General features: G+C 41.6%; 1 protein-coding gene across 1 annotated transcript in view; it reads right to left on the bottom strand.

Moving 5' to 3' along the window:
* Positions 1-27043, bottom strand: part of INSC (INSC spindle orientation adaptor protein) — a 185131-nt gene that overhangs the window by 24046 nt on the left and 134042 nt on the right. The window contains exons 9-10 of the mRNA XM_054969992.1: positions 7221-7287; positions 5346-5501 (exon numbers count right to left, since the gene is read on the bottom strand). Of these exons, the coding sequence (XP_054825967.1) occupies positions 5346-5501; positions 7221-7287 (223 nt within the window). The remainder of the gene's footprint in view (positions 1-5345; positions 5502-7220; positions 7288-27043) is intronic.

Genomic DNA, 27043 nt, shown 5'->3' with positions numbered 1-27043 from the left:
GTAGCTGGGGATCTGGGTATCGGAGTACCGGTTGTGTGATGAAGCGTGCCTTCAAGGTCTGGAATGCCTCATTGGCTTCCGGTGTCCAATGGAAGGGTTCTCGAGGCCGGAGAAGCCGGGTAAGGGGAACGGCTATGGATGCAAACTGGGGGATGAACTGCCGATAGTAGTTGGCAAACCCCAGAAATCGTTGCACATCCTTCCGTGAGCGGGGGGGGGGGGGTTGCCAGGTCTGTACCGCTTCGACCTTAGCTGGGTCCATTTGGATACCCCGGGGCGAGATCACATGGCCGAGGAATTCTACGGCAGGCAGGTGGAATGCACATTTTTCCAGCTTGGCAAACAGGCCGTGCTGCCGGAGTCTTTGCAGCACCATGCGCACGTGCTGGGGGTGTCGAGCCGGGTTCCGGGAATAAATTAATATATCATCCAAGTAAATGATGACGAACTGATCCAGCAGGTCACGAAAGATATCATTCATAAACCTCTGAAACACCAAGGGTGCGTTAGTCAGGCCAAAGGGCATTACCATGTACTCGTATTGTCCATACCTGGTACTAAAGGCAGTTTTCCACTCATCGCCTTCCCGAATGCGCACCAGGTTGTAGGCTCCCCGAAGATCCAGCTTGGTGTAGATCTGGGCTCCCTTAACTTGCTCCAGGAGGTCGGAGATCAGTGGCAGTGGATACCGGTCTCAGACAGAGATTTTGTTCAGGGCCCGGTAGTCATTGCAGAGCCGGAGTTCTCCACTTTTCTTTTTAACAAAGAGGACTGGGGCAGAGGTGGGCGAGGTGGAGGGGCGGATGAATCCTCAACGCAGATTGGTTGTGAGGAAGTCCCGGAGTGCGGCCAGCTCAGGCTCTGATAACGAGTACAGGCGTCCCACTGGCAGGGGGGCGCCGGGGATTAAGTCAATAGCACAGTCATACGGCCGATGCGGGGGGAGTTGGTCTGCCCCTTTTTCCTCAAACACATCTGCAAAATCCGCATATATCTCCGGTAGTGCAAAGGCCCCTTGTGCAGCGGCTGCAATTGGACCCGTGCGTTTATTTTCATGTGGGCAGGGTGTCCGGAAGCGAAGGTCCTGCTGGCCCCACCGAATAACCGGATCATGGCAACAGAGCCAGGAGAGCCCCAGGACCAGCGGAAAGTGGGGGATGCCCACAACATCGAAGCAGAGCTGCTCACGGTGATGCTGGATCTGCAAGAGAAGCTCCTGGGTTTCCTTGACCACTGGCCCAGAACGCAGAGGCCGCCCATCAATGGCCTCCACTACGGTGGGGGTCTTCTTTGCCCGCAAGGGAATCCTGTGCTGTGCGGCAAACTTGACATCCATGAAGCAGCGGGATGCCCCTGAATCTACCATGGCATACACAAATAGGCATCGGCCGTCGGGCAGGCACAGCTTTACAGGCACCAGGAATGGTTCAGGATGGTCACAGGAGGCATTGGCTGTTCCAACAAGTTGTTTAGCAGGAGTCCGCTCCAGAGCTAAAGCTGGGGCCCTCCTTTTTGCAGGGCAGTCATTGGCGTAGTGGCCCACCCCACCACAGTACCAGCAGAGGTTGTGGGTGTGACGCCGCTCCTTCTCCTCAGGAGGCAAATGGGTACAAGGCATGCTCGAGGGTGCTAGTTCTGCTGCCTTGGCAGGTGAGGCCTGGGGCGGAGGACAGCTTAGCACACGGGCTTGTCTCCAGTTCTCTAGCCGCCCATCGATTCGCAAGCATAGGAGAATGAGCGCTTGTAGTTCTCTCGGTCGTTTGGATCGGGCCACTTCATCCAATACCTCCTCAGATAGGCCCTCCAGGTACTGGCCGGCGAGGGCAGCTTCGTTCCAGCCCAGGTCCTGGGCCAGTAACTGGAATTCAGTGGTGTATTGGGCCACAGTCCCATTCCCCTGGGTGAGGGCACGTATTCTTTGGTTTGCTTTGATGGCCTTCAGGGGGTTCGCAAAGGCGGCAGAAATGTGGGCCACAAAGTTTGGGATATCCCCTAGCAGTGGGGATTTGGCCAGTAACAAGGGTGTGGCCCATCTTGCCGCCTGCCCCTTTAACAGGCTGAGGATAAAGCCGACCTTGCTTTTATCTGTGGGAAAGTCTCTGGCCCGGAGTTCAATATATAGCTGGCAGCGGGCAAGAAATGCTGGGAATTCCTCCACATCGCCCTCAAAACTGTCAGGAAGCTTCACTGGGCATTTAGCAGGCGGCAGTGCAGCAGGGGCAGCAAGTAGGGTGGCAATCTGCTGCTGCAAAGTCACCAGTGCTTGAGTCAATTGCAGTACCTGATCCTGCAGCAGAGCCAGGCTCCCCAGGGTGGGCATCGCCGTGTCCATGCTGGGAAGTTTTGTGGTGGAAGCAATCTGTCATGGGCTGGGCCCGCCCAAGCTGGTAGTCCAGGTATTAGCACGAAGCCAAGGGGTGTTCAAAAGTCACAAGCCAGGTCCAGTCCGTAGTCAGAGCACAAGGTTAATGCCAGGGTTGCCTCCAGGATCCAAAAAGCCAAGCCAAGTCCAGTCCGTAAGTCAGAACACGAGGGTATCAAGTCAAGGTGCGGGCAAGAGCAAGACACAAGGTACCAGGGAGTGGTTGCAGGTAGTTGACACGTTGCTTCCACGCCTGGCAGTTGCTCCTGACTGGCTTTTATAGCCAGGCGTGATTTTCAGCCAGCTGCTGGGGCTCCATCCTGATGCTACTTATCATCACTCTCCAGCAGCTGGTGTTGGTTCAGGAGGCGAGCACTGCGCCGTCTCTCCTGCAGTTCCAGTCTCTGGCGCTGCCTGCAGCGCTCTCTAGGTGTGGGTGAGCCTGGGGGGGTGGAAGCCCCTGGCTGGGCTTCCCCTGTGGTGCTGGCAGTCCCTGACTGAGCCTCCCCTGTGGAAGTTCCTGGCTGAGCTTCCCCTGTGGTATTGGGGCTAGAGGGTGCTGGTGTCTCAGCTGCTAGCTGTGAGCCTTGATCAGCCAGCAGCTGCTGCTCATGATTGCTGGCTTCTGCTGAGTCAGGGCTAGGGCTGGCTACACAGAACTCTTCTTCTCCTGAGAAGTCCTGGCTGGCTACACGAGGCTCCTCTCCTCCAGAGGAGACCTCACTCTCAGACTGGGCTATGACAGCTATGTTTATACACATGCACAACTTTGGGAAAAACCAATGCCAAGATGTCCAGCATGCATGGTTGCTTGACTCCAAGTTATCAGCTCACATATGACCTTTGAACATCTTAAGTTTAACCACTGAATATGTTCACAGTTGAAATTTAAGGAGAATTTCTATAAGATGATGTATCATTGGTATATGACTCCTGAAAATTGGCTAGAATGTACAAGGATGCCTCAAACGTATGTTGGAAATGTACTAAACAAGAAGGGGCCTTTTATCATATGTGGTGGACATGTAAGAAAGCAAACATGTTCTGGTTGCAGATATAATCATTGATTCAAAAGATTTTGAAGATTAAAATCCAGTTGAAACCAGAGACTTTTTTGTTGAGAATGATGGACAAGGCAAAAAAGACGAGAGGAACGGTCCAAAAATTGCAGCGAAATAAGGCGAGTGTAACAAACAAGCCAAGAGACTGTGAATAGGCTACTCCAGATATTTGTATTTGCAACAAGCAAGCCGCACACAAAGGAAGGGTTATTATGGGTTGCAGATGGGAGAATACACAAGGATCATTGAAACAGAGAAGAAACTTTTTGTTCCTGTCGGACAGCCGAAAAAGTTATGTTTAAGGTGAAGAGATTTATGTTGAAATGTTAAATGTTCCTGTGAAATGTTCTTGATGTTATTTTAGCCCTCCGTGTAAATTGCTTATTGTGTAAAGAATTGTGTTTTGTATGTTTTCAGGAATTCATGATATTGGCCATTGAAGAAGCTTAATTTATTGCGAAACGGGATAGTTTAGCCTGGCAAACCCATTGCCATTTTCCTGTCGGGAGCAGCCGAGAATCCAGGCGCTCCCCCCCTTTTTCTTTTTTCTTCCTTTGTGTGTGGCTTGCTTGTTGCAAATACAAATATCTGGAGTAGCCTATTCACGGTCTCTTGGCTTGTTTGTTACGCTCGCCTTGTTTCGCTGCGAGAATGATGGACAACCAGTTAGAAAGAAGCTTTGGAACTTTGTTTTTACATTTGATCACGGCAGCAAGAGTACTGTATGCACAAAAATGGAAAACTTCAATATTGCCTACAATGGAGGAATGGTGGATAAATGTTTTGGAGTTTGCGTCAATGGCAAAACTTATTTTACTGATCAGAGAAAAGACATTATCTACATTTTTGGTTGAATGGAAGCTATTTATAGACTTTTTACATGACATAGATAATAATAACTTTATGACATCTGGATTTAGGGATTAAGAACCATGGACAATAGAAAAAAGATGGCTCTTATGTTTAACAGAATAATTGAGACTTTGAAAACGATATACATTTGTTGTGGAGAAAACTGGAACTCAATTTGTAGTTTAGTTTGTCTTTTTCTTATCCTTTTATTGTATTTTTCCTTTATTATTACTAGCTACTTGTCTTGCTTGTTATTCTATGTTTATATGTATTGCATTTTATGTTTATATGTATGGTTAGTGTGGTTTTCTTAGAAGATTGTTTTTTTATATATTTTGTTTACTGTTTTTAGTTTAAATAAAGAAAAGTTCTCCCCCCCCCCCCAAAATGAATGTGTTCACAGTGAAATTTTCTACATCCCTAATTCAAGGGTGAGTAAAGGATGAGTAAAAGCTATGATTGTGGTCTCTCTTATAACCTTTACATGATGATACCCTTCTCAAGATTCGTTGGTTTTTGTGGTTTCTGCAACTTCTCAGAATTAAACTTCTTGAACAATGCTATGAAATGGTTGTAGAATATGGATTGGCATGCAAAAAATTTAACCCTACAATGGTTATGAGAAGTATCATCCAAATGGCAATATTTGGGGCTCATTTCAACCTGTGCACTTAGGGATTTTTTTTCTCTTGCACATATTAAATGCATACATGTAGTTGACCAACATGAGGGCAAACAACCATGTGAATGCCTGAAATGATGTAAGAAAATTTACACTACAAATGATAATGTATAAGTGGGTTATTTGTGCTTGGCTCATCTGATTCATAGGACTCTTTCACCATGTACACATTTTATACATGATGAGAGGTAAAAGTTTGTATGAACTGGAAAAAAGAAACCTAAACATTAAGAAATTAATGTAATACAAATGATAAGGCATCTAGCAGAGAACTACATGAGTTAAACGAGATCCCATGATGAAGACAATAAAAGCTGTTGCTTCCTGTCTTAGTAGGATGTGAATTTTAGCATATTTTACACTATGCATTAAGCATTAAAATTCTTACAGCTGAACTTCAGGGCGACATGTGCTACTTCAGGATCACGGCTCAGCCGGGCAAGTGTAACTGCAGCTTTTTGCTGAACTCGTTCACAAGCAGCTGCTTCTGGTGAATTCCCAGATGACGATTTTTCAGACAGCATTTCCATTAAAAACTGAACACCTACAAAGGAGCGAGATATTATTTGTAACTATCCCACACTGTAGTTAAAAACTTTAGCACAAAAGCAGCAATCAAAAATGAGGGAAATATATAGCACCAACCAAATATTAATAGCAGTACCCTCAAAACTGCACCATCATATACTGAATGAGTACAATCTTCATTTAGTTAATATGCCTTTTCTGATAACAACAGTGGGAAAAGTTGCCACTGCTTCACTTGCCCTTGTATAGTGGAATCAACTTCTGAACCTGAGCCTATAATATCATAAATTGGTGCTTTAAAATGCACGTTGTTGGTACTGAGAATGTCATTAATATTGCACTCAAAACCTGTGCTCCAGGGGAAAAAAAGTTGATGGTAAACTTCAGCAAGCAATCTTTTAAGTCACTGTTGTATTTTCAAAATTTCCAAATTCGAAGTAACATTGAGATACATGTGTATAAAAATAGTTGTTTTCCTTTTAAAAGAAAAATACACTGTTTTTCAGAAAGCATCAGGTTACCACCTGCATGTATTTGAAGGAAAAAGGGACATGTTTTATATATACACACCCTTAAAATATATCAGCCTTACCTGGATAGCCCAGGAAAGCCAGATCTTGTCAAATTTCAGAAGCTCAGCAGGGTTTGGCCTTGGTTAGTTGTTGGATGGGAGACCTCCAATGAAAACCAGGGTTGCAGAGGCAGGCAATGGAATGCCATCCCTGTTAGTCCCTTGGCATGGAAATCACCATTAGTCAGCTATGACCGGACAGCACACTCCACCACCAAATATATCAATTACATGAGTATTCTGCATCTCAATACAAAACTACAATCAGTCCACTGTAGAGTTGCTGATCCCCCACTCCAACTGGTATTTCCTATGGCTGCTCTGAGCAACAGCAGGAGAAAAATAAAATTACTGTCGGCTAATGGCATAATATCACTTCACAGGTAAACCTGGAAGTGACATCACACCTCTCTATGAATATTGTATTACTGTTGAATAAAGAATTTTATAAGCATACACACATGTACAGTTCAAAGCAGTTTTTTACAAGTAGTAGTTTGCATCCTGCCATTGATAATGATAGCATGAATGCAAGGAAAACAATTTGAAACAGGGTTTTCAAGGCTAGAGATGAACTCAGCTTGACAACCCTGGATTTCTTGGTGGTTTCCCATCCAAGTACCAAGCAAGACCGACCCTGCTTATCTTCCATGATCTGGCAAGGTCTGGCTAGTCTAGACTATTCAGGGCAGAGCATACATGACTTAGATAGAATATAATGTCTGTGTAGAGAATCTAACAAAAACAATCTAATATATATTTCCTTCCTGTAGTTTTGAAGTTGCTGCTAGGTTTAGAGCTTTATCAGTAGCCATTTCTATTTTATGTAATAGTCTTCCTGAAATTGTCAGGAACATTTCCACATTGCTATTATTACAAAAATTGATTATGGTGGAATTATGCAGGAGGGCTCTTAAGACTATTTTGAGGGGTCAGCTAGATTTGTTTGTTGGTTACTATACCTTTTAATTGTGTCTGTTCATGATTTTTTAAAAGACACAAAGCAAAAATGTTATAAATAAATAAAAGCTATTAGAAGGATTAATTTGTTTTGAGAGTAAAATATTAAAAATCCTTCACAATTAACAGAAATTAATTCTAAGGTATACACTTGCTCTTTAAATGTTGTTTGTGTTTCATATCTATAACATCTGGAACACATACCATTTCCTTCAATTATATCTGAAGCACACTGGTCCAGGACAGACATGTTTGCTAATATTGTCACAACCTGTATGAAAGATAGGGAACACTTTGAAATTTTATTTTTCTTAACTGTTAACATCGCAGTTTGTGTGAACTACCAATTAAAGAGTATCAGCAACCTCCATTTAAGTTGCCAGCATGAGGGGAGAGGGCTAAGGAGAAGGAAGGAGACACAGAAACCATGTGAGGAGGTATAAATAGGCCACAACTTTATTGCTTACAGTTTAACAGGGCATTGGCGCTTCAGAGGGCGCAGATCCCATATCGGCAGACTGACCTGTCAGTCGATCACCCTCTCACTCCCTTAGGACACCAGCTTGGGGGGCAGGGCTTGGAATGACAGCAAGTGAGAACACATTTGGGCATACACCTCTGTGTGGTTCCCGTTACCAGGGAGTGAGCATGCCTGAACAGCCCCTAAGCTGGCCCTGTCACTGCCTTGCTTGGCTCCTCTGATCTCATAAGTTGATCCTCACTATGGATAAACAGAGCACACAAGCTGTGTTAACCCCAAATGAGTCCAAACCCAATGCCAAACCACCGTTTGTGACAGAGTAAATAAACAAAATACAAACTCCATCAGACATGCATGCAAGAAAACCATGAAGAAAGTGAGGGTCAGGTGGGAATGCAGACTTGTGAAGCATGAAGTGGTGAGGGGTGGCTGCACATGAAAGGCACAAGTCATGCCCCCCAGCTGGGCCAGCTGCTCCTGATTGGCTGGCGAGGCCCTGGCCCAGCAATAGGCCCCTGCTGGGCCACATGAGCCAGAAGGAGCTGACCCAGGCCTGGCCAGGCCACCGCCACAGGACTCTGCCTGCCGCCCTGCCTGCAGCTCTGCAAAGCAGCCCATCGGTAAGTTCGTGAACTGTAGCTTTCTGAAGGTCCTCTTATTTCTTCTTGACTCCCTAGTCAGTGCTTCCATCATTATTATAAGTGCATGAACTGCAGCTGTACATATATAACAGAACCTATAACATCTCCAGTGACAAGCAGCATAACTGCTTCCAAAGCTCCACCGATTTTTTCAAAAAATCATTCATTTTAGTTGCTAAACATCAACTGCAGAAGTGCTCATGAAGATCTTTTGCTACAAAAAAGCCATGGCCTTACTGAAGAACTGATTATTTTACAAACTTTTCTAGAGTTTTTTTTATATATTATGCTGCATGCTTTCCCCTCTAATGATACAGTGCTTGCCATGTTGGGGGTTTTTTTTTACACTTTTTCCTCCCTGTCAGACCACTCCATAGGGGAGTGAATTGCATATCTCCTTTTGTGTTTGCTTTGTACTCCTCAGGTGCTTGGTTCATATGCATGGGATTTAAGGTCCACATTTGTATACACTTCTCTGACTGCCGTTAATCCTTTATTTCATTAGGCTTTATACCACCCAAAGGAAGGAGCCTGTAGGATCCAAAGTTTATGTTGCCAACAGGCTTGAGAAAATACATTATTTCCCATCAGAAGAAGCTTAATATGTGGAAATGAAGTTTTTCATGCTATGGAGGTAAATAACATCACCTGGCAGTAGGTGGTCCTATTCTGAAATGCTTCCAGTGGAAGAGAGTTACATGTTGTTGGACAAACATAGATTGAAGTTACTGTTTCTTGTGGGATTCCGTGTTGTGAGAGAACATGTGGCCGAATCCCTTTTGAGAATACATTGAACAAAAATATGTTGGTAATTCAAGTTTTCTGCCCTCTCTGGCATAAAATCTGGCATCAGTGTAAGAAACCTGTAGTTTGGTACTTTTTACATCTTTTCCCATTTCTGGAAGTTCTTGTGTCTTTAAATCTCATCTACATTTTTATTATATTTATAAGGAATTATGTTTTTATTTTATACCCAGATATTTTTAATGACAATATGTCAAGTCACACATGGCTGGTGGGGCTTCCTGAACTCTTGTGTCCTTCAAGATACCTGGGCAACATGGAGGGAAGGAACATCAGCTTTTCCAACTCCACAGTGAGAAGTGCAGGGCATCGCCATGGCCATGATGATAATGAGGATTAGGTAACAGCTGCTCCCTACTCCATCACTGAGATCACTGCCTCACTTCATTTTAGAGCCAGCCAAATACTTTCTGCATCTCACTGATTCCTGTTGCTAGGTATGAACTCTCGATAATATCATGATTCTTTTGCTTTATATATAGCAAGGCTGCTATACCATATAAGGGAATTTTATTAAATGTTATAAATTTAGGGCCCCTTATGAAGCCAGAGAGATAGGCATGAACAGAAGTTTAGGCAAGGAAAAAATCCTCCATAGCTCACATGTCTCTGCACACTCCAAATTAGCAAGTGTAAGTATTATAAGCTAATAATATTTGATGGAGCTCATTATGTGCTACATAGGGTAGGAAAAATGCACAAGAGAAATAAACATTTAGATAACATAGCTTCTGGCTCTATCTTGTGTACTCAAACAAAACCTTACTGATAGATATAAGTAAGCCAAGTTGCTATCAATTTGGCTCTCACTAGGCCATTATAGTAACAAAGGAAATGTGCTTTCACTGATGCGGCTCACAAAGGTCTCCTCCTTCTGCCAGCAGAGCAATAGTGTCATCTCTCTGAATAAACAGACCTACTTAGAATGCAAATGACTTGATTAAACACTAAGTAGTGACAGGTAGAAAAATGAAAATTCAAGACACATCTCTATATTTATTCAATGTTAATTATTAACAGAGTTTCAGGCACAGTGTATATATTTCTTCATTCTAAATTATTCTAAATTATATCTTGTTAATGAAAATTACTTACGCCATGCAGAGCCTGCACCACACATGACTTTCTGAGTAAAAGAATTCAGTTAAAGACAATTTGAATACATTCCAGTTATTCCACTTCTTCAAGTTAGTTTATCTAATAAATGTTCTTGGAATTTTTTAAAATGTGCATCTTTCTATGTTGCAAATTATTTGAGTGATGGGTTTATATCAATTCAATCAGCTCAGGTCCCCTGACTCTAATTATCCAGAATTCTATGTATCTGTTAGACAATCATACATGGTGGTATCTGACTTTTAAAACACAACACAAGAAAGATTATGGGAGTCAGTATGGTGTGGTTGTTAGAGTGTTAGACTAGGATCTGGAAAATCCAGGTTCAAATCCTTAACTGGCCATGGAAACTTGCTTAGTGACCTTGGGTCAGTCACACATTCTCAGCCTAAGTTACCACACACGGTCATGAAGATAAAATAGAGGAAAGGAAAACAATGTAAGCCACTTTGGCATGCCCATCAGGAAGAAAGTGGGATGTAAATGAAGTAAATAAATAAATAGATAATTTGACTTCATGTTATGTATACTGTAAATCTCATTTAGTGACCCTATAGTTAGTGTTTTCCAATACAAATCTTCAGATTATATAAAACTGAAAGAAACATTATCATGTTTCTAAATGAGGCCAATCATCTGCCTAAACCAGAATCATACCTCTAAACATTGCTGTAATGAGTTACTAGACTTGGGCAATCCTAGACTTGCCCAACAATTAAATGTTTAGCAATCATTGACCTCCCTTGAGGATCCAGTTTTCTACTCTATTGGTTCATTAGAATTATTTATCTGATTAAAGGTTATATAGAATTTGTACTGTATTTAATTTGCTTAGCGACCATTCACATTTTTGTCAGTGTCAGTAGTCACAGAACTTAATGAGAAATAGGGATAGACAAAGCATTTGGATAAGACCAGAGCCAACATAAACTGGCACAAAACTAAATATGTACTCTGAAAAAATGCTTTTGGGATTTGGGGTTGGTTCCTTTGAGCAGCTAATGATTAATAACTATACAGTACAATAATTTTTGTATACTATGTAAAAGAGAACAAAATTCCAGTAATCTGGTCATCAGGACAGCCGATATTGTTAGGTCTGGTGCCCAAGAAAAGAAAATGCAGTGTTTGCTCTCCCTCTCTTCTCCACAAAGGAACACTATTCAGTGGCTAGTCTACAGGGTCAGCTTTGCCTGTCCCAATACATATACAAGTCTTCTCTATATTTGCAAAGAATAAAAGAACAAACTGCCAACACAGCATGGCCTTGAAGAACAGAAAGAGTAATAAAATTAGATGGAGGAATAAAAATAGAAACCTGGGCAGGAGGGATATGGCTAGAGGTGAGACAGGAAAAAAAATGGTTGATTCGGTTTGGTAATACCAACCCAAAAAAGAATTCGGAACCCCTGAATACCAGTTTCATTCTCAAGTTCAGTTCAGTAGTACAAAGCAAATTCGGTAAAAGTTGGCCATTGCTTCCCATGGGAAACTCAATTCGGGAATAACTAGTGGCCTAGGGAGATAATTTTTTGACCAAATTTGCAGGGGACCAACTCCTAACTGTACTCTAATGACTCCCCAAGTTTCATAAAAATTGGACCTGGGGAGCCATTTCCATTATCCCCAATGGGGGAAACTATGGGGGCTATCCAGGGAGCTGTGGGTGGTATTTTGCAAGCAAAATCCATTCAGTTTTCAGTGAAACTAGTCCTGACTGTCCTCTAAATAATTCCCAAGTTTCAGGAATATTGGACACTGAGGACCAATTCTGTGGGCCTTTGAACAAGATGCCACCAGCCACTTGTTCCTATTGTGTGGGGAAAAATCCAGGCTGACTCCCGCTGCAGAAACACATGTACCAAGCACCCCAACAAACATCCCCCCCAAAGAAGAACAACCAACCATAATTGAACACCAAACCAACTTCAATGCCAACAGAAAACAGAACCAAGCAAAAACACCAACCAAACTTCTGTAAAGAAAGAGCAAGTTCCAGCAACAGGGGAAAGTAGCCCCCCCCCCCCGCCCCAGAACAAGAAGTGAATTTAATAAAATTAACAGGAGCTGTAAAACACCAAACAACAAATTACCCAGAACAGGATAAAACAACCCATCCAAATGAACAACCAGGAAAATGAACAATAAATATAAATACAGCCCGGAAAACCCACAACAACCATCAAATATAAATTCAACAGTGAGAAATCAACACCCCCCCCCTCATACACAAAAGCCCAACCAAAGCATGTTCCACATACAGCAAAAACAGTTTTTCAAATGTAAAGTAAAAAAACCCTTTCCCTCCCCGCTCCCCACAAAGAGAGAAAAAAACCAGCAAGTCTGCGATTCTCAAACCAGGCACCAGCAGAAGTTCTCGGTGCAGAAGGCAGGCAGTAGCAGCCAGGAATCCACTCATTGGGCAGCAGGATCCAGTCACAGTCCAAAGCAGTACAAGGTCATAGTCCAAGGCTGTCTGAGATTGCAGGGACTAGGTGGAGTCAGGTTCACTGGTGGCAGGATCAAGGGTGATTCAACTCATGGCTTCCACAACTGTTCGCTCCCCCCCTCCATCTTTTATCACCAAGGTGCATGTTTTGCTGCTGAGCTGCACCTGTCCAGTGCTTGTGCTCCCCGTGCTCTCAATTGGCTCCATGTGCCTTTGATTTGCTAATCAGGCACTTCACCTCCTCTACAGTACTTTGCGCCAGACCCTCTTCTGCCTGTGCTCCAACAGAGGCGAGGTGGTACGTGGGGAGCTAGTTGTTGTGTCCTAGGCCGAGACAGATGGACCCTTGCTGAACAGCAGTGGGATGCTCATAGCCAAAGATGGGTAGAGCCATGCTGTGGTTGTTTTGTCCTCTTCCCCCAAGCTGTCTGCTTCATCAGGGCTGGCTGTGCCTGACTGACCCATGACACAGTGTCTCTCAATCTCCAGCAGTTTAGAAAAGACACTCTTCTTCTTGAGAATCCAATTGGCCAGAAAGTAGAACTGCTGCAAAGATTGGTCACTCACTCCCCCCCCCCTTTCCCTGTCCCCTTCCCTTTTGCTTCTGCTTTGCTTCCTCTCTCCCATCTGGTTAAAAAGGCGGGAAGCAGTGTTTCTTTGCTTAGCAAAGCAACATTAAGGAACAACGCAGCCACGCTTCCTGCATTTTACTGAATTTTACCAAATTAATTCAGTAAGCTTGAGTTCAGTATTTCCAAATTTATTCAGGAATACAGATTCAAGTTCAGTAATACCAAATTTTACCAAATCAGGTAAAATGTGGTAATTTTTACCAAATACAGAACCCAAATTGCATATCCTTAGATATGGCTACAAAGAAGATGAGAACAGAAGACAGAAATTATGGGGTAACATCAGGGAAGCATGAAGAAGAGTTGGAAGATGTGGCAAGCACTAATTGGCAAGCACTGTGAGGAACTAGTACCAGTGAACTAGCCAAAGATAACCAAGCTGTTATCTGGCCATCTAGCCAGAGTACCGGTTGATATAGGAGCATTACCATACTGCGGATCTGGAATTTTCATGGGAATGTAACCCCCTCCAATGAAGCAATAGCACTCATATGCAGTTCAAGCCAGGTGCACCTCCTTCTTGTCAGTGTCTAATACCATTGAGAGATCCAAGAGGGATACACTCCCCTGTCTATCTCATTATGAGGTTCTGCCAAGTAACTCTCGTCTCAAAGACTTCACTGCATGAATCCAAGAACTGCATGAGTTAAAGCATTTTAGCTGATAAACAACTAGTTCATTTCCTATTACATTCCTTGCCAGGAATGTCAATTCTCTACAAGCACATAATGTATATAGGATTCTAAGCCCAGCTCCTAAGTTCCCACTCCCCTTTAGGAAGCAGTTAGCTAAGTTTAATAAATGAGCAGCAGGATACAGCAGAGATGATGTGTGAGAAACTCCAAAACCACGAGGCCCGGATTCTCAAGTGAAAGAGAAACCACAGTCTGAGAAAGAGATAACAGCAGGCTGTCACATTCCAGGCAGAGAAGAGCTTCTATCATCAGAGTCACACATAATCAAATAGGCCTTACAGAGTATGACAGGAGACATCCTGACTAGAGATGGGCACGATCGGCATTACGATCGAAAAATGCTCACAGTAATGGCGATCGCGCGATCAGGACCCGGCGGATCGGTGCCGTCCACAGCGACCGATCCAGCATTCAGGGAGGGGGGCTTGATAGGGGTGCAATCGGGCTCAGTTTGGGAAGCCAGACACACAGGCGCCAGCAATCTATTCCCCTGGCAACGGAGCCAGGGGGATGCCTGAGCTCTGTTTGCCCTCCTTCTGTTGCCCTGGAAACCCGAATGGAAGCCCAGCTTGCCTTGATCAGCAGGGCTTCCTTCCAACCAAAGAGCAGCAAAGCACTCACCAGTTGGGAGAAGACACCCAGGGGAGGGAGGAGGAAGGGGGCGTCCTGTAGCCATGGGCACTCCAATCTCATCCCTGCAAACCCTGAGAGGCAGCTCTGATGGCCAAACACAGCCCTCCTGCATTGCAGAACGGGGCCCGGCAGTTGCCGTCTTCACCCACCGTTCATTTCTCGCCAGCACACTCCTTTTTGGCCCGGCAGGCGGGCACATGGGGGGTGCCGCCGTCGAGCGGCCAGACCCCCCGCCCCCTGAGGGGAGGCGGCTCGTCACCACCTCCCCGTGCCCGCCAGGCCCGGCGGTCGCCGCCACCACCCACCTTCCCACATAGCTGGGAACAGCAGGGCGCCCCTCCGCTTTGGCCTCCCTGATCCCCAATCCCCAATCCCCGATCCCTGGATCGGAAACGGGAGATGATCGGTGTGGATCACTAGTTCGGGATTGTCGCCAGCACCAATCCACGATCAGCTTGATCGGTAATTTTTTTTGGATCGTGCCCACCTCTAATCCTGACACTCATCCAGTGGAATGTTGTCCAGTGAGGCAGTCTTCAGATGGGAATAACAATATCAGACATCACAGAAATTTCACACAAAGGGGCGGGGGGAATCTGGATAATAAATCCATGTGACCAGATTCACACACAATCCAAATATCATTGTATATTCTATATATGGCAAGGATCGTGGCCTCAAAACATACCACAAGTAGATATCCTAATGAAAACCAAGGCATATTCCGAAGCAGGCTCTATACTATTCATCCACCACAAAAAAGAGTTGGCAGATTTTGTGGAAAGGGCTTTTTCCCACATATAAATCTGCACATAGCCTTGTTTCATAAAGAACATTGTACATGTATCAACTGGGTGGAGCATAAATCTAAGGCTCACTCCTATGTCCCATTGTTTGTGTATGCAGAATGTGTATGCCAAGACTTTGTGTAAACTGCTCCTAAAAATTAAAATGTACACTCTACTTACTGTATGGTTAGACCTTGGAGAAAAAGATATTGAAGGGTAGTTTTCTAAGAAGAAAAAGTAAAGAAAGGCTGCAGATGAGTAACAAATAATGGAATTTTTCTCCTTAACCATGATCTCTTCAAGAGCTCAGGTCCTCCTTTTATGGTAGTCAGCATCTTATTATGCAGAGTAGGGAGTTATTATGCTAATGAAATCTCATTTGTAAGAAAATGACAGATCTGTGGCCAGATCTGTGGATACTTAAATTCAGAGAGTGGAGCTATGAACAGACAAGACACATCTTTCTACAAACCTGAAAAATATCCCAGGTTTGCATAAAAATTTGAAAACTTAAAAAAAAACAAAATCAGAAGGGTTAAAACCCGCCATGATAAAAGAAATGTCTGTAACTTTAAGAAATTTAGGCCGTCACTGGTTGTTGCTAGACAGCTGCAATAGTATTGCCAGTGTTCAAGCCTTGGTTTCTAGTGGTAAAAGGCAGAGGGATGAGGACAGGGCCCTTTCCAGGACGTTTCAGGGAGAACTCATTGGGCCAAACCTGTCAGCAACCACTAGGTTACTTGTTAGTTGTTACTACCCAACTTACATGATTTATCCAGGTTTGGCTGTTTGCTACTGTTCAACAGCAGCCACCTCTTGAAAGCCAGTGTGTGTAGTGGTTAGAGTTTTAGACTAGGATCTAGGAGGCCCATGTTCAAATCACCACTCTGCCTTGAAAGGTCACCGAGTAACTTGGGCCAGTCACACAATCTCCGGCTAAGCTACTTCACGGGTTGTTGTGAGGATAAAATAGTGGAGAAAAGAATTATGTAAGCTGCTTTCAGAGAGTGGCCAACAGGAAATAGTGGAGGGGTGGGGGGGATGAGATACCCCTGCAAGTCCCTATGGGCCCCCTGCTTGAATCCTTTTGTTCCTATCACTAACATAAATTGAAAGATTCAGGCTTAAAACAAAATTTACCATGTTATTTCATAATATGGCTAAGTAGATAAATAAGAAAGCACTAATATTAGTTAACTAGTATCTAGATACATCACTAAGCAGAATTATTTTTGGCTACACAGTATTTCACTTCTGTTAATCACATAAATCCCGATTAAGGAGACCTTGATTATTTCCTCAACCTATTACAGATCCAAGGGCTAGAAAAGCAATAAGATCATCATAAGCATCATTTTTGCGTGTAAATAAAAGGAACAGAAAGGTTCTCCCTTAGGACTGCCCGTTTTGGCTTGGGAAATGTTGGGGGGAAGTGGAATTTGGGGAGGGAAAAGAGCTGAGCAGGATATGAGGCCACAGGGTCTGCCCTCCAAAGCTGCCATTTCCTCTAGAAAAAGAGAACTGACCTCTGTAACTTGAAAATCAGTTATAATTCCAGGGGAATGCCAGACTACACCTGGAGGTTGACAACTGTACTCTCATTCAACATAGTAAAAGCCTCCGTGTGAGTAACTGAGTGAGTGCCTTTGACTCCAGGGGTGACTGATTCACATATATGTTTTATATTTTTCAAGTAGGGATGCCAACTCTGGCCTGGGAAACTCCTGGAGATTTAAGGACAGAGCCTGGGGACAGCAGGGTTTGGGGAGTTCCCTCTCCTCCCCATAGGACATTTTATTCCCATCACTCCTTTATTCTTCCTTTTCTGCTCTATTCCCTTTTTTCTTTCTAGATTTAGCTCATAGATCACCCCTTCCCTTTAAGATGTTTTCATTCCCTCTTTCTTCACCCTTTCCTTTTCCTCTCCCCTTTTCTCCCCTTCCCATTTCCTTTGATTTTTCCCCTTCTCCTTTTCTTTTGATTTTTTCTTTGCTTTCTTTATAACTACTTACTTAATTATTTACTTACTCAGATATTAATTTGAATTTTGGGGTAAACTATCTTTTAAATTATGATTTCAGTTTGGATTTTACGTATTTAAAAAACTAAAATAAAAAAAAGATAAACCCTTATTTTCCTCAGCATTGTGTGCTTTTTAATTGCTGCGTGTGTTCTTGCTAATAATTGTGAAGTTGTACTATTGGTTAGTATGTTGAATATTTTTAAATTATTTATGATTGGGACATTTCCACTTAGGAAAAAAAAGATAACTAAAGAGAAGTGGGCTTTAACAAAATTAAGTATTGTTTGAGGGAAACAGTCCATCGTTCTCCCTGCTATAACAATAAAGTTAATAGACAGAACATTCTGGAGAGATAAAACAAAGAGCTTTTAACACAGTATATAATTATCTTATGGCACTCATTGCCACAAGTCGTGGCAGTATACTAGCTTAGATGATTTTAAAGGGGCTATAAAAATTCACAGAGGATAGATCCATCAATGTCTATTAGTGATGATGGGTAAATCTTGTCCAGTGTACCTCTGCACTGAGGAACAATGGTAGGCCATCATTTGGATGGTCACTAAGGAACAGGAGAGACAACTACATAAATCTTTGGTGTGATGTAAAATAAATCTTCCAGTATTCTAAACTATCTAAGATGTCCATCATGGAATGTCATTTAATCATATTTCAAATGAAGCTTCTACAGCTCAAGATACTTCAGAACCCATATATGTTGAGTTGTCACTTATATCTGAGCACCTGAAACAGGCAAGTCACAATACTTTATGTCTCTCTTATTCTAAATACTACATCTCCTGTATTTGGACTCAAGCCTCTGTATGAGATCTTTATAAAGGCATAAAGTTTTAATGCAAGGCTTATAGCTATCTAGTTTTGCTTTTTTTCTTAAATTGACACAATTCCCATCTCCTGGAAACTATTATCTTAGCCCTTGTAAACAAACCAGGCATAAAAGGTACACTGATCTATATTCTTATAAAATGCGAAGAGATTATAAATTCATAGATAAAATGTACTAGGATAGTAATGTTACAGCTGTATTGCTAGAGTTCATAAAAAATAGGCTCCACAACTCAGTCCTGTTCTTATTTTTATATCCATTACTGGCAATTGTGCCACTTGTTTAATTTCCTAAGTATTTTGTGAAATTTAATTATGCAATCCATCATCTTCAGCTTTGTTAACAGAGACAAAACGATTACCTCACTCCTTACTATGTAACAATGCTTTTGATGTCGTTTTCTAAATGTGAGCCCAGTCACTTCGAAAATGACTGTGTCACACATGCCAGGATGCATTAGACAAAATATGATGAAGAAACAAAGACAGTTTGGGACAAAAGACATGCTGTGACATTTACTAAGAAAGTATCGCTTGTTGAATTGAAAAGAAATGTAGTTGCTTTTAATTTGATTGTATGTCAACCCATCCAATAAAATTTCATCCAAAAAAAAAAGTATCGCTTGTTTTCTGCTCCGATGGCTGTTATTTTCCACCAGAATCCCCAAATGGGTTGAGGGTTTCCTACTAGTTCTCTCGCTTTTAAGGATATGGTCTGTGAAAGCTCAGACCCAGGCCTTTTTTGTTGCTGCCCCACTGTTTCAGAACAACCTCCAAGAAGAAGCGAGGCAGTCACCTATTTGTGGGGCCTTCAGGCAAAACTGTAAGATAAAATTATTTGAAGGAATTTATGGACCAACTTGAACGGGCTCTAGATTAACATTTTACCTGTTCTGATTATATATAATTGCCTGTTTTTAACTTATATGTTTTAATTAATTTAAAATGATTATTAAATTATCACAATTATTATATTTAAAATGTATTTTTTATATATTGTCTTTGCCCTTGATTGTGTTGGAAGAAAGGCAGGGTATACAAATCTTCGAAATAAATAAATAGCACCCTTTATACAATACAACGTGAATAAAGAAGTACCAACCAATAAAGTTTGGGATGCTTACAAGGCGGTTATAAGGGGCATACTAATGGACTTAAATGGTAGAGCAAGAAAGAAGAAAGAGGAGAAAAGACAAGAGATTGAGGAGAAAATAAAAGCCAAAGAAATACAGCTAAAAAAGAGACCAGGGAAAAAGAAAATATACCAGGAAATTAAAATACTTCAAGAACAGCTAACAGCAATGAGTAATAAAGAATTGGAGTGGAATCTTAAAAGACTGAATCAAAAAGCGTTTGAGGGCGCTAATAAACCTGGGAAGTACCTGGCATGGCAATTGAAGAAGAAAAGGGAAAAGAAAATAATAAATAAAATTTGTGAAGACAACAAAACGTATTTGGAGCAGACTACCATTAGTAGAGCCTTTTATAAATTCTACGCTAAGCTGTATAATAAAAAAGAAGTAAATAAAGAATCAATAGCGTCATATTTGGAGAAAACCAAACTTCCAGAAATCTCGGAAGCTTGGAGAAATAAGTTGAACAGTGAAGTAACTGACGAGGAAATAAGTAAGGCAATACAATCTGCAAATCTAGGAAAGGCGCCAGGGCCAGATGGACTTACGGCTAAATTTTATAAGACAATGGCTAATGAACTGGCACCATTCCTAAAAGAGGTGATGAATGGGGTTTTAAGGGATCAAAGGATTCCAGACACTTGGAGTGAAGCGAACATATCATTGATCCCAAAAGAGGGCCAAGACCTGACTAACGTGAAAAATTATAGACCTATATCGCTACTCAATAATGACTATAAAATTTTTGCGAAGATATTGGCGGAGAGATTGAAGGGGTGGCTCTCGGAAGTTATAGAGGAGGAACAAGCAGGCTTTTTGCCAGACAGACAAATAAGAGACAATTTAAGGACAGTGATCAATGCTATTGAATATTATGACAAGCGTTGTGACAAAGAGGTTGGTTTCTTCTTTGTAGACGCTGAAAAAGCGTTTGACAATTTAAACTGGGACTTTATGTTTGCCACTATGGAAAAGCTACAATTGGGAGAAAGATTCATCAGAGCAATTAAGGAAATTTACAGAGACCAGACTGCAGCAATCGTGGTGAATGATGAATTGACCAAGAAATTGACGATAAGTAAAGGAACAAGACAAGGTTGCCCGTTGTCTCCATTGTTGTTCATTCTAGTATTGGAGATTCTGATGATACAAATACGTCAAGATGAGGAAATTCGTGGAATAAAAATAAAGGACTATACATATAAGGTCAGAGCATTTGCGGATGACATAATGTTAATTGTAGAGGACCCATTGGAGAACATGCCAAGAGTGATAGATAAGATCAAGGAGTTTGGAGACTTGGCAGGTTTTTATATCAACAAAAAGAAGTCAAAGATATTATGTAAAAATATGACTAAGCAGAAACAACAATTATTAACGGAAACAACGGACTGTGAAGTAACAAGCAAAGTGAAATATTTGGGAGTCGAATTAACTGCAAAGAACATAGATCTATTCAAAAACAATTATGAAAAACTATGGACTCAGATAGAGAGAGACTTGATTAAATGGAATAGACTGAATTTGTCATGGTTGGGCAGGATTGCAGCAGTTAAGATGAATGTGTTACCAAGAGTAATGTTTTTGCTACAGACAATACCAATCATCAGAGACTCTAAACAATTTGAAAAGTGGCAGAGGAAAATATCAGATTTTGTTTGGGCAGGCAAGAAGCCTCGAGTGAAAGTGAAAGTTTTACAAGATGCAAAGGAAAGAGGCGGAATGCAACTGCCCAATCTGAGACTTTACCATGATGCAATCTGCCTAGTTTGGTTGAAAGAATGGATGACATTAAAGAACAAGAAACTATTAGCCCTAGAGGGATATAAAAAAATATTTGGATGGCATGCATACCTATGGCATGACAAAGTAAAGGTCAACTCGATGTTCCTGCACCATTTTGTACGGAGAAGTCTATATACAATCTGGAAGAAGTACAGAATTTACCTACAAGAAGGAACTCCTTGGTGGGTGGTTCCATATGAGGTGATAGACCCGAGAGCTGTTGACAACGAACAACAATGTTTGACATACAAAGAAATAACTAAAATAGAAGCATCTAAACTTAGAATAAAGACGCAAGAGGAACTATCACCGAACTACGATTGGTTCCAGTATAGACAGATCAGAGATTTGTATAACTCGGACTCTGTAAAGGGAGGTATACGAACAGAGAACTCGGAACTAGAGCAGACCCTTTTTAAAGAGGACAAGAAAAGAATATCCAAGGTATACCAAGTACTGTTGAAATGGTATACCGAGGATGAGACAGTTAAAACACAAATGGTGAAATGGGCTATAAATTTTAATAAAGAAATAACAATGGAGGCATGGGAATACTTGTGGAAAACTACAATGAAGACAACGACATGTACTAATATCAAAGAGAACATTTACAAAATGATCTATCGTTGGTACATGACACCAAAGAAGATTGCGCTAGGGAATTTGAATACTTCTAATAAATGCTGGAAATGTAAGAAGCATGAGGGCTCCCTCTATCATATGTGGTGGTCGTGTGAGGTAGCCAGGCAGTACTGGGGGGAAATAATAAGAGAAATGAGTGAAATTTTACAATTTCAAATTAATAAGAACCCAGAACTCCTGCTACTGAACTTGGGAACGGAGGGAATTCCAGCCCAACACAGGACGTTGATATTTTATATGACAGCAGCAGCTAGACTTTTGTATGCGCAAAAATGGAAAGTACAAGAAGTGCCAACTATTGAAGATTGGACTTACAAATTGCTGTATATGGCTGAAATGGACAAGATGACAAGAAAACTGAGAGATCTGGACTCAGGGCAGTTCAACACAGACTGGGAGAAGCTGAAACAATACCTGGAGAAGAAATGGGAGGTGGGAGGAAAACTGTGGCAGTTTGAGAACTACTGAAGTACTGAAGTAGAGGGGGGAGACTTTACCGGGGGGAGAAGAGATAAATGTGAATTAATAAGCAGTCAGATTAATAGATTGACATATATATAGATATATATAGGTTAACAAACAGAATATAGATAGAAAATAATTAACTATAAGGATTAAATATAAGGATTGAGTAACTAACAATATTTTCTTTTTTTTTGGTAAGCTTTGTAAAATGTACCAAACTGAATGTCTGAAGATACAGATGAGTCAAATTGATTGACTACGTGATGAGAGATATATAGAATTATTACAAAAAGATAGAATGAGTAACATATAGAGAATAAGTCAAATTGTTTGATCTAAATGAATGTATGATTTACATGGTTTATGATATATAGAAATATTTGAAATTGAAAAATGGGATAAATTGTTTATCTAAGATGGAAACAAAGACTTACAGTTTGGGCATATAATGTTAAAAATAGTTAAGGATGTACTGCTTAGAACAATGGAGAATATATATTTGTTTTAGATAGAGGAATCTAATAGAAGTAAGGGAAAGGAGACAAAGGGTTGGAAAGCTGTTGGAAGTCAACAAAAAGGGGGGGAAAGGGAAAGGGTTAGAGATGAAAAATTGGGGAAAATTGAATGTAAATGTAAAAATAATGGATTCTAACCCAATAAAAAATTTTTCAAAAAAAAAAAAGAAAGAAAGAAATAGCACCCGAAATAAATATGGGCAATTCATTGGAAATTCTAACACATGGACACATGAAGCTGCCTTATACTGAGTCAGATCATTGCTCTATCCAGGACTGGCAGGTAGAGGTCTCCAAGGTCACAGGTAGCGGTCTTTCACATTCCCTACTACCTGATCCTTTTTTATACTGGAGATGCCAAGGATTGAACCTGGGACCTTCTGTATGAAAAGCTCTTCTACTGATCCACAACCCCACCCCACCCCCCATTTCCTACATGAATGCAGAAGTATCACTATCACAAAAATCATAGTGACTGAAATTCACTATCTATGTATCTTCTCATGAGTACAATCTACAACTAACCACATAACTGCTTTGGCAACACAATAATGTGTCCAATAATGTGTGATCTGACCCAAAAGAATTCAGACAGAAGAGAAAAATCAGTCCCCAAATCAATTGAAATCATCTTATTGGCTATACTATCAATAGTCTCAGTCTTCTTAAAAAGAGCACATAATTAGTGAATGATCTGTCATGACCCAGTGCTAAGCATGGATGAAATTAAATGGATGTACACCCAGTCAGTGCTGAAGGGGAGGTGAAATTGACAGAGCCTTCAGGGAGGCAAAGATGATATTAACAAACCCTCTGAGGAGTGATCTCCCCCAGCTCTGTCTTTTTAAACTAGGCTTCTTAGCTAACATTATGTCTCCCTACACTTGAGCATCCCTGTGTAAGATGTCTTGTGTAGAGAGACTCTTAGAAGGCTGGCTTTTAATATTCTTCATAGGAATATCACTGCCCATAGAAAATGATACTTACTATGGTGGTAACATTTAGAGGACACAAGAGGTTAATAAGGGAAAATAATCAAAAATTGAAGAGAATGGTTTGTTTGTTCAATAATAAAAATAACTGTAATAACAAATTAAATTCAATCTAAGTCCACCTGTTTTGTGGATCACACTGCAGAACACTAGGGGTTCTACCTGATCTACCCATACCTGAAAGCAGTCTGAAATGAAAATCATGATTTAGAGAAATTATTTTACCAGAGCTAGAAGTGAAGCCACAAAAAGTAACAAATACAAATTGTGGTTCATTTTCTATTAAGAAAATTGCTTTATTTAAATTTATCATCTTAGTACAAGCCATCACTGCTGTGTTTGAGGAAATATTGAATACCATTTGATCTCAATTAAATTATTTCTCTTCCATTTTTGGCAAAATGACTCATTGGATAAAAACGTCAGTCCTATCCACTTGCTCTTTTAATCATTTCTAACTTACAAGATATTTGCAGATTGGCATGAATAATCTCATCCATTTTGTTGAATGAAGTGATTTGGTCTTTCAGAGAGAACGCTTAAGCATTTTTAAATACTTAGTAGCAACAAAGAAATTATATCCATATCAAACAGAAAGCAACAGAAAGACAAATGTTAATTTACCACAATCAAACCAAATCGCAAGGAGGATTTTAACACACTTCAGTACTTTATCAGAAATTTGGAAAAAGTGATACAATTCTCCTTACCATGTGGTAGAACGTTGCAGAGAGACCATGAAAATGAAAAACTAAATTATCTCTGCCAGTTAAAATCTTAAAATCTGCCCTGCTTTGTCTTTTGCTTTTCATTTATTTTAAAAATGTATTCCACTTTTCTAGGTAGTTCAAGGTTACATTAATGAACCAGATAAAAACTAAATACTATAAAATAAAAAATACAATAAAAGTGCAAACAATAATATTAAATGAATTCCCCAATCAAAAGTTAACTTATTATGCAAACACAGAAACAGAAAAGAAAAGAAAAAGACAAATGACCGATTACATCCTTCGAGAGAAAGCTAATGGAAATAATACAGCCACACAAGTTTTTTAGAACTCTAGGAGAGAAGATGCCTTGCATGTTCCTTTTAGGAACCTCTTTCCATAAAATTGGCACAATGACCAGAAAGGTACAGGGATGGGAAGTGCAAGAGCAAGACACTCACAATGAAGGAACCCCAGACAACAGCTGCTGGATGGAACACAGCTGGTTCACAAGTCCAAACAAGGACTGGCAGACTTCCGGATATGTGGCCTACAAGAACCTATCTGAGTTGAGATGCTTTGGTGTAAGAAACAGGCCCTTTGCAGCTGTGACACCCAGAGTGTTGATTTTGGTACCAGGTAAAGACAGTTGATTCTTTTCCTGTTCTTACTTTCTGCTCTGCATAGAAATGTGACAGACCCACTGCTCTCCTTCAGCCATCACCCTCCCAACCCAGCAATACACAATCATCGTTACAAAACTCCAGAAAAAAGAATTCCACATGGACACCCCCTGAGGGCCGGAACTCTTCATTGGACTTTTACATTGAATGCTTCCGTCGACGCACCCAGGCTGAAATAATTGACAAACAACAACACCTAAAGCAGAACCTCAGCCATGCAGAAAGAGATGCCATAAACAGCCTCCAAAACAATTCTGGCATCGTAATCAAGGAAGCCGACAAAGGCGGAGCAGTGGTCATCATGGACAAACATAACTACATACAGGAAGCAGAAAGACAACTCTCCAACACAACATTCCATAAAATACTACCTGCTGATCCTACGGAGCAATACAAAAGAGAACTCAATAAAATATTAAAGACTCTCCCCGTGGACATACAAGAATGCATCCATGCGGACACACCCCAGGAACCACGACCAGGAAAATTCTACCTACTACCCAAAATCCATAAACCGGGTAACCCAGGACACCCCATTGTCTCAGGAAGAGACACTATTACGGTAGGAGTCTCAGGATACATGGACTCTATCCTCAGGCCCTATGCCACCAGCACACCCAGCTATTTACGGGACACCACTGACTTCCTCAGGAAAATACAGTCCATTGACAACCTACCAGATGACACCATCCTAGCAACCATGGATGTGGAGGCTTTATACACCAATATCCCACATGCAGATGGACTGCTAGCCATAGGGAATACTATCCCGGACAAAACCACAGCACACCTCACCACTGAACTTTGTCACTTCGTACTCACTCACAATTACTTCGAATTTGGTGACAACTTATATCTACAGATTAATGGCACAGCCATGGGCACACACATGGCACCACAATATGCTAACATATTCATGGCGGACTTGGAACAACGCTTCCTCAGCTCCCATCCACTGGAACCACTACTATACTTAAGATTCCTGGATGACATCTTCATCATTTGGACCCATGGGAAGGAAGCTCTTGAGAGATTTCATCAGGACTTCAATAACTTTCACCCTACTATCAACCTAAGCCTGGACCACTCTACACAACAGGTACACTTCCTGGACACCACTGTACAACTACATAATGGACAAATAAATACCACCTTATACCGGAAACCAACAGACCGATACTCATATCTACATGCCTCCAGCTACCACCCCAAACATACCACTCGGTCTATTGTCTACAGCCAAGCCTTACGTTACAACCGTATCTGCTCCAATGCTCTCGACCGAGACTCACACTTAAGAGATTTACAACAAGCATTTTTGGGACTACAGTACCCACCAAATGAAGTGAAGAAGCAAATCAACAGGGACAGGCTAGTACCCAGAAACAGCCTGCTCCAGGACAAACCTAAAGGAACTAACAACAGAACACCACTGGTTGTCACCTATAGCTCCCAGCTCAAACCCATCCATCGTATCATCAGTGAGCTACAACCCATCCTGGAAAATGATACCTCTCTCTCAGAAGCCCTGGGTGGAAGACCTTTCCTTGCCTACAGACAGCCCCCAACCTTAAATGACTTCTCACTCACAACCATGAATCGGCCAGCAGAGTCACCAGCACAGGTACCAGGCCCTGCAACAGACCCAGATGCCAGCTGTGCCCCTATATCTACCCAGGGAATACAATTACAGGACCCAATGGCACAAACTACACTGTCTCTGGCTCTTACAGCTGCTCATCCTCCAATCTGATATATGCCCTCATGTGCCAACAATGTCCTTCTGCTCTGTACATTGGACAAACCAGCCAACCTCTACGCAAAAGAATAAATGGACACAAATCTGACATTAGAAATGAAAACGTCCAGAAACCAGTGGGAGAACACTTCAATCTACCAGGACATTCCATCAAAGACTTAAAGGTCGCTGTAGTTCAACAGAAACCTTTCAAAAACAGAATCCAACGGGAGGCTGCTGAACTGGAATTCATATG

Source organism: Eublepharis macularius, chromosome 2 (genome assembly GCF_028583425.1).
Source record: "Eublepharis macularius isolate TG4126 chromosome 2, MPM_Emac_v1.0, whole genome shotgun sequence".
Taxonomy (NCBI): Eukaryota; Metazoa; Chordata; class Lepidosauria; order Squamata; family Eublepharidae; genus Eublepharis; species Eublepharis macularius.
The sequence above is the reverse complement of the archived record's forward strand: the minus strand, read 5'-3'. Positions and strand labels throughout refer to the sequence as shown.